This window comes from Meriones unguiculatus, chromosome 8, assembly GCF_030254825.1.
Source record: "Meriones unguiculatus strain TT.TT164.6M chromosome 8, Bangor_MerUng_6.1, whole genome shotgun sequence".
Taxonomy (NCBI): domain Eukaryota; kingdom Metazoa; phylum Chordata; class Mammalia; order Rodentia; family Muridae; genus Meriones; species Meriones unguiculatus.
The window spans coordinates 64,463,488-64,475,764 of record NC_083356.1 but is presented as its reverse complement, the minus strand read 5'-3'; the positions used below and the strand labels follow the sequence as shown (position 1 = coordinate 64,475,764).

At 41.2% G+C, this 12,277-nt stretch overlaps 1 protein-coding gene across 2 annotated transcripts in view; it reads right to left on the bottom strand.

Annotated features, from left to right (window-relative positions):
• Window positions 1-1,067: 1,067 nt before the first annotated feature.
• Window positions 1,068-12,277, bottom strand: part of Snx31 (sorting nexin 31) — a 52,721-nt gene continuing 41,511 nt past the window's right edge. The window contains exons 12-14 of one of the 2 annotated variants that reach the window (XM_021664384.1): window positions 9,121-9,198; window positions 3,228-3,284; window positions 1,068-1,160 (exon numbers count right to left, since the gene is read on the bottom strand). In XM_021664384.1, the coding sequence (XP_021520059.1) occupies window positions 1,068-1,160; window positions 3,228-3,284; window positions 9,121-9,198 (228 nt within the window). The remainder of the gene's footprint in view (window positions 1,161-3,227; window positions 3,285-9,120; window positions 9,199-12,277) is intronic. The other variant, XM_060390570.1, reaches the window with a different exon arrangement.

Sequence of the window (12,277 nt, the reverse complement as noted above, 5' to 3'; positions counted from 1 at the left end):
ACACTTAAAGGTTCTACATTTCAAAAAAAAATGCACACAGTTTTCATTGGTAAACTTTGCATTCATCAGATTTTATATTTATTTCACAATTAGCTAACTCAGAAAAGAACATTAGAATATCACACTTTTATCTAGTTATTTTTGCATACTTATCTTTTTCTCTTTATTTTGCTCTTAATCCCATATCAATTATGTTAATTACTATAGTCTACCTGAAGCTATATAAGGAAAAATATTGCAGAAAAAAATACACATTTGTAAAGTTGCCAGTGCAGGACTATTGATTTCCAAAATAAAAAATATATATATATTAGTTATGATGATTATTGGGTAAATTTCAATTTTATTTATTTTATTTGTGTATCTGTGTGTGTGTGCCACATATGTGTGGGTGCCAGAGGAGGCCAGAAGAGGGCTTTGGATCCACCAGCTAGAGTTGCTGGTGGTTGTGAGCTTCCATGTGGTTAAGGGAATTTCGTCCTCAGCAAAAGTAGCAAGTGACCTTAACCACTGAGCCACTTCTCCAGGCCCCAAATCCAGTCTTCTCACAGTGGAATACAATCATCCTGTGAGGGGACTTAGGCCAGGGAAGCCTATTTACTATGGGATCATCTGTGTCAATAGACACAGTAGTAAGGAAGGAAGTAGATAAGAATTTTACCAGCTCTTCTTGCTCTCTGGATAGGTCAAAGAAGCCATATTTTCCTTAGCTGGTGAATCTACCTTGGTGCCAAATGCATTCCTATGATTTCAACAAGCTTTTTATCCCTGCAATATCAGAACATGCAAAAGGCTTCACAGAGCCAGATACACACCTATCTCAGAGGGGAAATAGAATAAACCTCCTGATGGCTGATTTGAACCTGCCTCCTGCCACTTAAGCCAACTCTGTAGCTTTGGTTCCTACACTACTCTAATCTTGAGAACTACAAAGTCCTAAAGTTAGAGTCAAGGCACCTCAGTGATAAAGAGAGTGAGAAGTAGATGGGGGAACACCTGTGTCCCACACCCACATGCTGGCACTATCTTAAGACAGCTCTAAAAACAGTTTAAAAAATGAGACTCCTTTAGAGACCTCCTTCTGTTAGGGTCCTCCAAACACAGTCACCTTCAGCTTTCTTCATCCTGGTTTTTCTCAGAAAATTAAAAAAGTCTTTCTGCTGGAAAATAAACAGAGAGGTCAGAAATGTAAACTAAAGGAAGAAATTTTCATAGTAACAACAAGAAAACCCTAAAGGAGGCTGAAATAGTATCAAAAGAGCAGCAAGGGTTACTTCTGCTTAAGCAAGGATTACCTTAAAAGGTACTTTTATCCTGTAAAAAAGCTTACTTCACTTCAGTATTTAATGAGCTCTCAAAGCATGTGTGTGTGTGTGTGTGTGTGTGTGTGTGTGTGTGTGTGTGTGTGTTTAAGCCAGAGGTCAACATCAGATTTTCCTCAATCACTCTCCACTTTATGAGTCAGGGCCTCTTGCTGCACCCAGAGCAAGGTCCCTGAAATTCCCCAGAGAGTCTGAGTCCTTAGTGCTGGGATCACACATGCACACCACTACAGTCCTCGTGCCTACAGGCAGAGCTAACTCCTCAGCACCAGCTAAACTAGATTCTCTGTGGTGGACCCAGCCATCAATGGCTTTTTAGAATTCAGTGGAAGATTGATTCCAATGTGCAGCCAAGGCTTAGATCCTAGAGGCTGCAGAAATGCATGACTGTAAATGCTGGGCTGATAATCATCTACAGTTTGCAGATAAAGAAACTGAAGACTGGTGCACTGAGTCTAGGGTACTTGTGATGAAGCTGACTTTCAAGGCCCTCACCCAAATTCTGCTATACCTGTATTTGTGGTAAAGACGAGGAATCAGCCTTGTAGGTCACATCCCAGGGCAACCTGGCTCACACTTATGGTTTGGGTCTATCTGAACACACAGGGCAGAGTGACACATTAATTAGCTAGAGGGCTATTATGAAAGAGAAAGGTTTGTGTACAAGGGGTTTTTAACATTAAAAAGTATTTGTGTGTGCGTGCGTGCGCACAGGCTACACGTGAAAGTCAGGGGACAACTTTGGGGAGTCAGTTCTCTGTTTCCACCTTGCTGAGGCTGGTCTCTTATTTCTCCCCAGTGTAGACTCCAGGCAAGCTGGCCCTCAGGTCTCTGGGCAGCTCTCCTGTCTCTACCTCCCTTCTCATGGTAAAACGCTGGGGTTACAAATATGTACGATTACATCCAGCCTTTTCACTTGGGTTTTGGGGATCAAACTTGAATCACTAGGCTTGAGTGACTAGTGTTTTACTCACTGAGCCATCTTCCTGCCTCTTACAGCTACACTGCTTGTTTATTATTATTATTATTATTATTATTATTATTATTTGTGTGTGCATGTGTTGCATGGGCATGTGTGTGGAGGTCAAAGGACATCTTTTGACCCATCAGTTCTCTCCTTTGGCCACGGAACCCAAGGCTTGAACTCAGGTTGTGATGCTGGAGTATCGGGCACTTTTAACTGGGGAACCATCTCACCACTGGCACTGTGTTGTTTTCGGAGCTCATTTATTGAAGAAAAACATCTTCTGTATATACATATTTTAAGTGTCTATTTCTATCTGAGGCATCTATACACACATACCAGACCCTGTAACAGATGCTAGATCAATAGTAAACCCCATTAGAATACTACTTAAAGGGTGCCTGTCTTTATCTCATTGACTGGCACTGGAATTTAGAAATATAAGTGTTGGCAAAGTAAGGGGTCAGAGGCCCTACTCTCTTTCATCACTTATCACCATTCAGTGCTTGTTAGGAAGAGTCACTGAACCTCTGTGCCCTAGTTTCCTCAGTGGGTTTTCAACTTGCAAGAGGATGAGAGTGTTAACTTACAGAAAAGTACCCAGGAACCTTGGCTGACACTGAGTGCTTAATATAGTTACCTACCAAGAGTCTTTCCTGCGCAAAGGACTAACACACAAGAGAACTTACAAAGGTAAAAGTGGCTTTATGCTGCACACTGAAACTTGCAAATAACGTGCTCCCCCATCCTGAGCCCAGCTGAAGAAGCCACAGAAACAGGTGGTTCTAGGACCATCCTGCATCTGCCCCATCTACACAGGGACTTCTAAGAAGCAACCAGCTATCTAACTTATGCTTGAATGCTAATGACTTTGCTTAAAGGAGAGTGGGGGAAATGTATCCAAATTATAACACATCAATGATGTCACTTTACTCACAGACCTGGCTTTCTTGGACCGGGTGCTTTTTACGTCTGCTTTGTTCCGGAACCTCAATCTGCTAAATAGGTAAGGAAAATGTCAGCCCAGCCCAGAAAAGCAAGCACACAATAATCCATTAACTGACATGTCTCCCCTCCACAGTCATGCTCCTACTGATCATTCAGCTGCTGGTCAGCGGGCACACCTGCCTAGCATCTGCACATTCCCCTCACACTTGTACATCTGTCTCACAATTCTACACCTGCGTCACATCTTCACATCCACCTTACATTCGTACACCTGCCTGACATCTGCACACCTGCCTCACATCTGCATACCTGCCTGACATCTGTACACCTGCCTCATATCTGTACACCTGCCTCACAACACCTGCCTCACATCTGTACACCTGCCTCACATCTGTACACCTGCCTCACATCTGTACACCTGCCTCACATCTATACACCTGCCTCACCTCTGTACACCTGCCTTACATCTCCACACCCCATCTTGAATCTGCACAACTGCCTCTCATCTGATTGCCTGCCCTTCCTGTGGCAGGAATGAAGTCACCAAAGTGACAGGAAGTGTCAGGCCAAACACTAGTGGCTGCCTATGGATCCTGTAATTTAACACAGCTTTCTAAAGGATTCTAGAGGAAATAAAACATACTTCTAAATCCTGAGATCATCCACACAGCTCTAATGCATCCTCTGAAACAAAAACAGGTGGGGTTTTGTATAGTTAAAAGGCACTACTAATCAAACCAGAACCAGATAACACTCTGGGCTGGACCTCAAATGCATAAGGTACAGCAGTTAAGGGTCCAAAGGAGGCAGATGGCAACCTGGGCTGAGGATAGGGTTTAGAATAATCATAGTTATCGCATTGTTATTTGTAGATCTCACTCAGGGTCTTGGGCAAGGCACTCTACTAGTGGGGTCATCCTGAACACATACCTATTATTTTTGTAATTTATTTGTTTGTTTGTTGAGTCACTTGTTGTGTGCATGTAAGCCATGCCATGCATATGCTCATCAAAGGACAGCCCTAAGGAAACACTTCTCTCCTTCTAGCATGTGTATTCTAGGGATGGAACTCAAGTTACTAGGCTTGGGACCAAGCACCTTTACCCACTGAGCCATCTTGCTGGTCTAAGTCCCTTAAGGTTTTTTTGAGTCAGGGTCTTGCTATTTAACTTAGGCTGGTTTATACTCTGTATGGATCAAGTCAGCCTGAAACTCTCCATTTTCCTGCCTGAGATGCCTGCATCCTGGGGTCACAGCTCTGCACTACTAGGCTGGCACTTCAGAGTTTTTCAAAGAAACTATCTGCGTCACATTTGGGGGAGCACAGGGGAGGGCTAAAGCAAAGGAAGGAATGTTGGGTTTCCTGTTATGTGCTAAACTTTATCCTAACTCATATACTTTCTTTTAAAATAAACATCTTTGTAATTCTGCTCTGGGTCTCTTCGCCTCTCAAGCCTTTGCACCCTACTTATATATGAAAAGCAGCAAGTGCTAGAGGAACTCACTCAGACCTGTGTGTAGAAAGAGAGCTTTAAGAACTGCTATAACATCCCTCCCCAACACACACATACACTACCTCTCTGGCTATGACTGCCTTAAAATTCTAAATATGCGGTGTTGGAAAGATGGTTTAAAGCGCATGCTGTTCTTGCAGAGGACCTGAGTTCAATTCCCATCACCCATATGATGGCTCACAACCATCTGTAACTCCATGCATACAGGCAAAACACTCATACACATAAAAGAAAACAAATCAATCTTTTAAATTTTCTAAATATTTTTTGTGAGTGTATGCTTTTGTTGTTCTTCACTGCAGCTGTTTGACTAAAATTTTGATGTCTGGTGGTGGAATAGATCTGTTGTAATCCTAGCACTGGGGAAGTTGAAACAGGCAGAGAGCTATAATTTCAAGTCTAGCCTGAAGTACATACGAAGACTCTATCCCCAAAACAAAAAACAAAACCAAACAAAACACTCTTATAAATATTTCAAGTATTTTGTTTTGTTTTCTGTGTATGTTATATTTGCATGCACTCACACACGTGTGTGCATGCCTGTGGAGGCCTAGGGCTGACATCTGCAGCCTTCCTCGATGGCTCTCCACTCTATATTGAGGCAGTGTCTCTTGCTGAACCTGAAGCTCACCATTTCAGCTAGTCTGGCTGGTCACCTTGCTCTGAGGATTCCTGCCTCCACCTTCTATGCTGGGATTACAGGAGGGCAGCCATCCCCGCCAGCCTTTTCCATGGAGCCTGGGCAGTTGAACTCAGTGAATCATCACTCTAGCTCAAGCCTTACTTTTGAAACCATTGCATAAACTAACAAGACTAATAAATTTTGATTTGACACCAAATGTCTTCATCCGCTCATTCTATCTAAATGGTAAAACTCAGTATTTCTGGGGACTGTCTATTTAATCATGGATTATTTGGTTAAAGTTCCCCAGGGTTTTTCCTCTTGCCCCAAGATTATCAAACCTTGGACTCAGAATCCACCTCACTAAATAGAGATCTGTGTCCACCGAGGAGTTCTGTAATATGTGTTCTTCTAAGTGTGTATTTGTCAAGAAAACAATCAAACGTCGCCATCTTACACGTATATGGTCACTTTAAGCCACAAAATAACTTTAGCCCACTGTCCTTCTTAGAGAGGCCCAGCACCAAGCATGGATTCAAATGGCTCAGAAGAGGTCAGCTTCTACCTAGGGCACCTTCACTCAAGGTTTTTTAGGGGACACTCAGCTTGGAATGTGGTTTGTCTTTGAAGGCAATTTCTTTCCAAAAATCAGAATAAGTCATAACAAATAAATAAAATAAATGAAGAATTTGTGGGAATGAAACTTACTAAATGTTTTGATGAACGAATCCATGCCTATTGGCTAAAGTGCCGAATATGTTGCTCACTGAAATAAACACTAAGTTTCAAATGACACACAGACATCAGGCATGTGGCCTACTTGGCTTTTGTTGAGCGGTTCCTTAGCTGCCACTGCCCAAGCACTGCTTGCATCAGGTGGCCACTGTTTCATTCTTTTGCATCTGAAGGTACTTTTCTCTTTTAAAAAAGCCTCCTTTACTTAATCACTTTTCTTTCTTCTTTTAAACTCATATAATAATTGAAGCCAAAGAGACTATCATGCCTAAGAGGGTAAATTTTATTACCCTATTTTTAAAAAGCCTCCTTCACTGGCTGCTCTCTAATACAACTTAAATTGTTAAATCAACAGGAAGTAGTAAATTTATTTTCCCTGAAAATATATTTTTAGATCCAGAAGATAGAGAAATTAAGTCAGAAGGACAATTGGTTTCTCAGAAAAAAAAAAAAAAGCTGTAAAGATTAATGTTAAAGTAAAGATGCTTCCCACCACTTATAAAGAATTAAATCTAAATAAAGCATTAAAGAAAGTGTTCAAATGGCTTCGTTGTAATTTTATTTACTTTTTGTATTATTTATTTACTATTTCTACAGTATTCTGTCTGCATGTGTGCCTGCATACCAGAAGAGGGCACCAGATCTCATTATAGATGGTTATGAGCCACCATGTGGTTGGTAGAAATTGAACTCAGAACCTTTGGAAGAACAGCCAGTGCTTTCAACCTCTGAGCCATCTCTCCAGCCTTTCTGTTGTAATTTTAAACATCAATGTGTGGGCCTGTGATGTCTCAGTGGTTAAAAGCACTTGTTGTTCTCTTTTTATTTTTAAGATTTATTTATTATACAATGTACTGTCTGCACGTACATCTGCATGCCAGAAGAAAGCAACAGTTATCTTTATAGATGGTTATGAGCCACTATGTGGTTTCTGGGAATTTAACTCAGGACCTTGGGAAGAATAGCCAGTGCTTTTAACCTCTGAGCTATCTCTTTAGCCCCCCACTTATTCTTAAACAGGACTGGGGTTCAGTTCCCACTCACATGGTAGCGTACAAACTGCAACTCCAGTACTATGTGATTTGATGCCCTCTTTTGGCCTCCACGGGCACCAGGCAGGCACATGATGCACATATGTTCATGCAGGCAAACCACTCACACACACAGACTAAAATGAATAAACTTTGTAAAAAAGGATCAATGTAACCTTCAGAAAAATATTAAATTTACCAATACAAATGTCCATCAATTTATCTTATTGGTGAACAGGGTTGTACGTTGGTATAATGTTCTTTTGGAATGTAAACAATTTATCCTTGTTTATTCAAATGCTGATTTCTCTACCCCACTATCTGCATTCAATCCTGACATTGCATTGTGATGCTTATTCTAAGCATCACCTATCTCAAGTTTGTGTAAACAGGCCACCATTTGTTCTCTATATTGTCAATTAAACAACCAGCCCCAATGCTGAGCAATAGAGAGTATAGAGTGGAACATCCAGGTCTGGAGAGGGGAGAGAAAGAAACAAGTTGGGAGAGAAGAGGGAAGAGAGAGAATCCAGAGGAGAGGTCTTGGAACCATGTGGAGAAATAAACTGGACCTAAGATATAACTAAAAGCAAGTATAATGGGTGAAATCTAAATGGTAGGAAACTATGTGGGCTTGGAGGTTTAGGATGGAGTAACTATTGCCCAGTACTGTGCTCTAGGTTAATTAAATAAATCCCAGTCTCTGTGTGATTTGGGTATACAGCTGGTTTAGGACTAACCTCTGCTTAACTAAAAGATATATCAATAATAAATATTAATGCCCACAACACATCTATAATAATGATAAGATAATGAGAAAAGTCTGGAGTCTCAGAGTTATTCTTGTTTTGTTTTACAGCTTATGAGCCAAGCCTTTCCAGTAAGTCACTGGGCCTTTGATGGATATATGTAGACCAGGAAAATAAAGATAACTTTGAGAAAAAAAGACAACTGTCCTGGGAGTATCTTTCACTCAGCAGCTTTCTATTTTGACACAGGAAGTATCAAGGGCTATGGCTTCTTTCTAAAGAAAGCTCTAGAGATTGTTAAAGATCACCCCTGCTTTGTTGATGGCCCCCTCCAAACCCTGATTTTAACACAAGCTGGGCAGTGAAAGAGGTCTGAAAGAGAGGGCATGGTATAGCACGTGATAAAAATACTGGGCAGGGACTCAGGGAAGAGTACTGGGTGGATTAAGAAAAAAAGTAAGGAAGTATGAAAAAGCTTTATAAAACTCACAACTTTTTATGCTAATTAAAAACATATAATTCAAAGAAGAAAAGGAGCTGGAGTAGAAGTGTCCTGAGTGGGTGGACAAGGCTTCCCCCAGAAGATATGGGTAAGATATTACACAAAAATCTCAGTGTGAGGAGTAGTAGACCTCACCATGGGTTTGACTAGAAAGGCCCCAGAGACATCCAGAACAGCACAAGGCAGTGCCATTTTCCCTGAATGCTCACCACATGAAGGAGGTAAGACCATATTGCTAAAGACTCAACATACTTTTGTTGCAGGACATTAAGAAATCAACCCGGAACTGACCTCAAAACTTCCTCCTCAGGGGCTATCTTTCCTGGTGTCAGGAAGTGCTTTATAGGCCATTAGATTAGAGGAGAGACTTACAGGTAGACCTTGCTGGCTATAAAATTGACCTTGTACCCACTGGTAGAACAGTGACATGAAGGTTATGGGGTAACCAACTGCTTTCTGATTGGATTTGGGGCCTGCTCTACAGGAGGGAATAAATCTCCTTTGCCTGCTTTTCACTTCTGTTTAATTTACCTGTTGGAGAAAGGTGGCTCAGTCAGTTTGTCAGAGCTGCCAGGACCCAGGCTCTCAGCCTAACAACCCAGGTAACAAGCCTGAGGTGTCCACTGTGAGCTGTGCCTGTCTCCCTAGAAGATACTCCACAAACTCTGGGACTTGAGAGGGGTGAATTTGTTCTACATTGTCTGTACACATGAGAATATCTCAGAGTTCTTACCATTTCTGGGTTCTCCTCAGTGAGCTTTGCCATCTTCTCCAAGATCATCTTTTTCAGGCAGCTACTCAGGAAAAAAGCCTAAGAAATCCAGAAATAGAGATCACTCTTTGATCCCAGCACTTAGGAGGTAGAGGCAGGAGGCTTTATATGAGTTTGAAGCCCACTTGGTCTATACAGTGAGCTCCAGGCCAGCCAAGGCTCCGTAATTAGATCCTGTCTCAAACAAACAAACAAAATCCAGGGCCTGGAGAGATGATTCAGCAGTTAAGAGCACTGGCTGGTCTTCTGGAGGACTCAGGTCTTATTTTCTCAACACAAGCATGGTAGCTAACAACTGCTTATAACTCTAATTCCAGGGGATCTGATGTCCTCTTTTGGCCTCCTTGCACCCTGAATGCACATGTTACACAGACATAGATGCAAATGAAACATCCATAGACATCAAAAAATAGTGAAAATAAATAAATTAGCCAGGCGTGGTAGAGAATGCCCTTACTCCCACCACTCAGGGAGGAAGAGGCAGGCTAGTCAACGAAGAGAAACCCTGTCTCAACTCCCCCTAAATAAAAATAAGTAAATAAACAAATAAACTTTTAAAACAACAAAATCCTCCTCAGCTCAAAAGGTCCTCGTTCTCCTTCTCTCATTGCATGATGGAGGTTAAAACTCACCAGCACATTTTAAAATAATTTCGTCTTTAACTTTCATAAATTTATTTAAAATGCAATTAGGAAGCAAACATAAGTTTTCTCAATTATACTGATGTAGTGAGAGTACATATTAAGACAGACGAATAAAATGGCCTAACTCTCATTCCTAACCATTTCTCTTCTTTTTTTTTTTTTTGTTTGTTTGTTTGGTTGGTTGGTTTTTTTGTTTTGTTTTGTTGTTGAGACAAGATTTCTCTGTGTAGCCTTGGCTGTCCTGGACTCACTCTCTGTAGACTAGGCTGGCCTCCAACTCATCGAGATCCACCTGCCCCTGCCTCCCAAGTCCTGGGATTATAGGCGTGTGGCACCACACCCAGCTCTACCATTTCCCTTCTTAACACCCCATTCTGGTCCATGTTTTTATTATGCAGTGAGCAGCTTGTGTTTCATAAGCAATAAGCAACAAACTACTTACAATAGTCATCAAATGAATAAATCTTCTATATAATAGTGTAATAATTATAGAGAGACACATCATTAGGCAAAAGTATTAACTTTTCTTATTAACTTGTTTATTTGAAAGAAGACATTAAACCTTTTGTTTTTGGGGGTGAGAGAGTTCCGTCTGTGTAGCCCTAGTTGTCCTGATACTCTGCAAACCAGGCTGGCCTTTAACTCAGAGATCTGCCTGCCTCTGCCTCCTGAGTACATGCCTGGCTTATTGAAATTTTAAAAACTCATTGTCAATCTTCACTTTGTTTTCCCAGGATTTTTAACTCTCACCTGCTGCCACAGCCTCCCCTGTGGTTTAGTCATCAAATGGTAGCGCCTCAATAGGCAGACGGCATATCTTACAGGGGTGCAAGAGATCCTTTGTGCTGTACCCGTATGCCAAATGTAAGGTCCCTTGTGACTCCCAAACACACTCCTTTTCTACATGTCCCTTCTCTTTAGTGTTCAGTTTTTTTTTTTTTTTTGTTTGTTTGTTTGTTTTGTTTTTATCTCAGTTTGGCTCTATTAAGGTCTGAGTCATCAAAGTCAAAAGCAGCTCTTAGATGTTACTCCTGCCTTGAGGTCAACACTGGTCATTATGCTGGAACAGATGATAGAGAGAAAGAGAAAGAAGAGAAAGGCAACCAGGCTAAGGTGATGGCCAGGGTTCTGCTGTCTCCCATAGAGACAGCAGAATCAGAGGTAATGTGAGTGACCTATGACTAATATCTTGTATAAGAACTCAAAAAGAATAAAAATTTCCCCAGGGTCAGGAGGAGGAAAGAGAAAAGGTGATTAAGAAAAAGAGTAGCATCTGTGATATGTACAAGCCTAGTTAGTAATAACTAGTCCCATGCATCTGCATATAGATGTAGCCTTTGCAAAAATCAAGGTACCAGTTAAAACAGTAAAACATTGAGCTGAGGCAGCTAGCTTGGGTACTTAAATGGTGTTCTTCAAGATATGGACCAATTCCATTGTTTTCGTATGCCATGCATACAAGCATGTAAGCTAGGATCATTATCAACCCAATCAGGTCTGCTACATAAAAGAAAAAAAACCTTTTGTTTAAAAGAGCATAGAAAACATTTGCGCTCCAGCCCTTATCTGTATTTGGAAGACAGAGTCACATTCCTGGCTTCTATAAAAAGTAGCCCTTTGGGTATCCAGAAACATGATTCATTCTCCAAAGGAAATACAATCTCACTAGAAATCCTTTTTAAAAATGCTTATTGCACCTCTCCATGGTGGCTTAAACTCATTTGCTGCTGTTTAGATTAAAAGACCATAATAAAATTTAAGGGCACATCATTCTGAGGAGAATGTGAAGGAAGGGTGGCTTCAGGTCTCTGTCTTCCCAACTTTCTACCATCTCCCTAAGGACATTTGCATAAAACTTTCTACCATCTCCCTAAGGACACTCAGGACACTGAAGGAGATCTATTGTGCTGGCTGGTTGGTCAACTTGACACAAGCTGGAGTCATCAGAGAGGTGGCAACCTCAATTGTGAAAATGCCTCCATAAGATCAGGTTGTACACAAACCTGTAGAACCTTTCTTTTCCTTTCCTTTCCTTTCCTTTCCTTTCCTTTCCTTTCCTTTCCTTTCCTTTCCTTTCCTTCCCTTCCCTTCCCTTCCCTTCCCTTCCCTTCCCTTCCCTTCCCTTCCCTTCCCTTCCCTTCCCTTCCCTTTCCTTTCCTTTCCTTTCCTTTCCTTTCCTTTCCTTTCCTTTCCTTTTCTTTTCCTTTCCTTTCCTTTCCTTTTTCTTTCCTTTCCTTTCTTTTCCTTTCCTTTGAGCCAAGGTTTCTTTGTGTAGCCTTGGCTATCCCAGAACTTGCTCTGTAGACCAGGTTGGCCTGAAACCCAGAGATCTATCCATCTCTGCTTCCCTAGTGGTCCTTTATTATTTTTTAATTAAATTTTTTTCATCTGGTTTTGATTCCAACTTGAAATATAGAGGTTTTGTCAGTGATTTTGCTTTTACTTTTATAAAATAAAATCTTTTATTTTGGGGA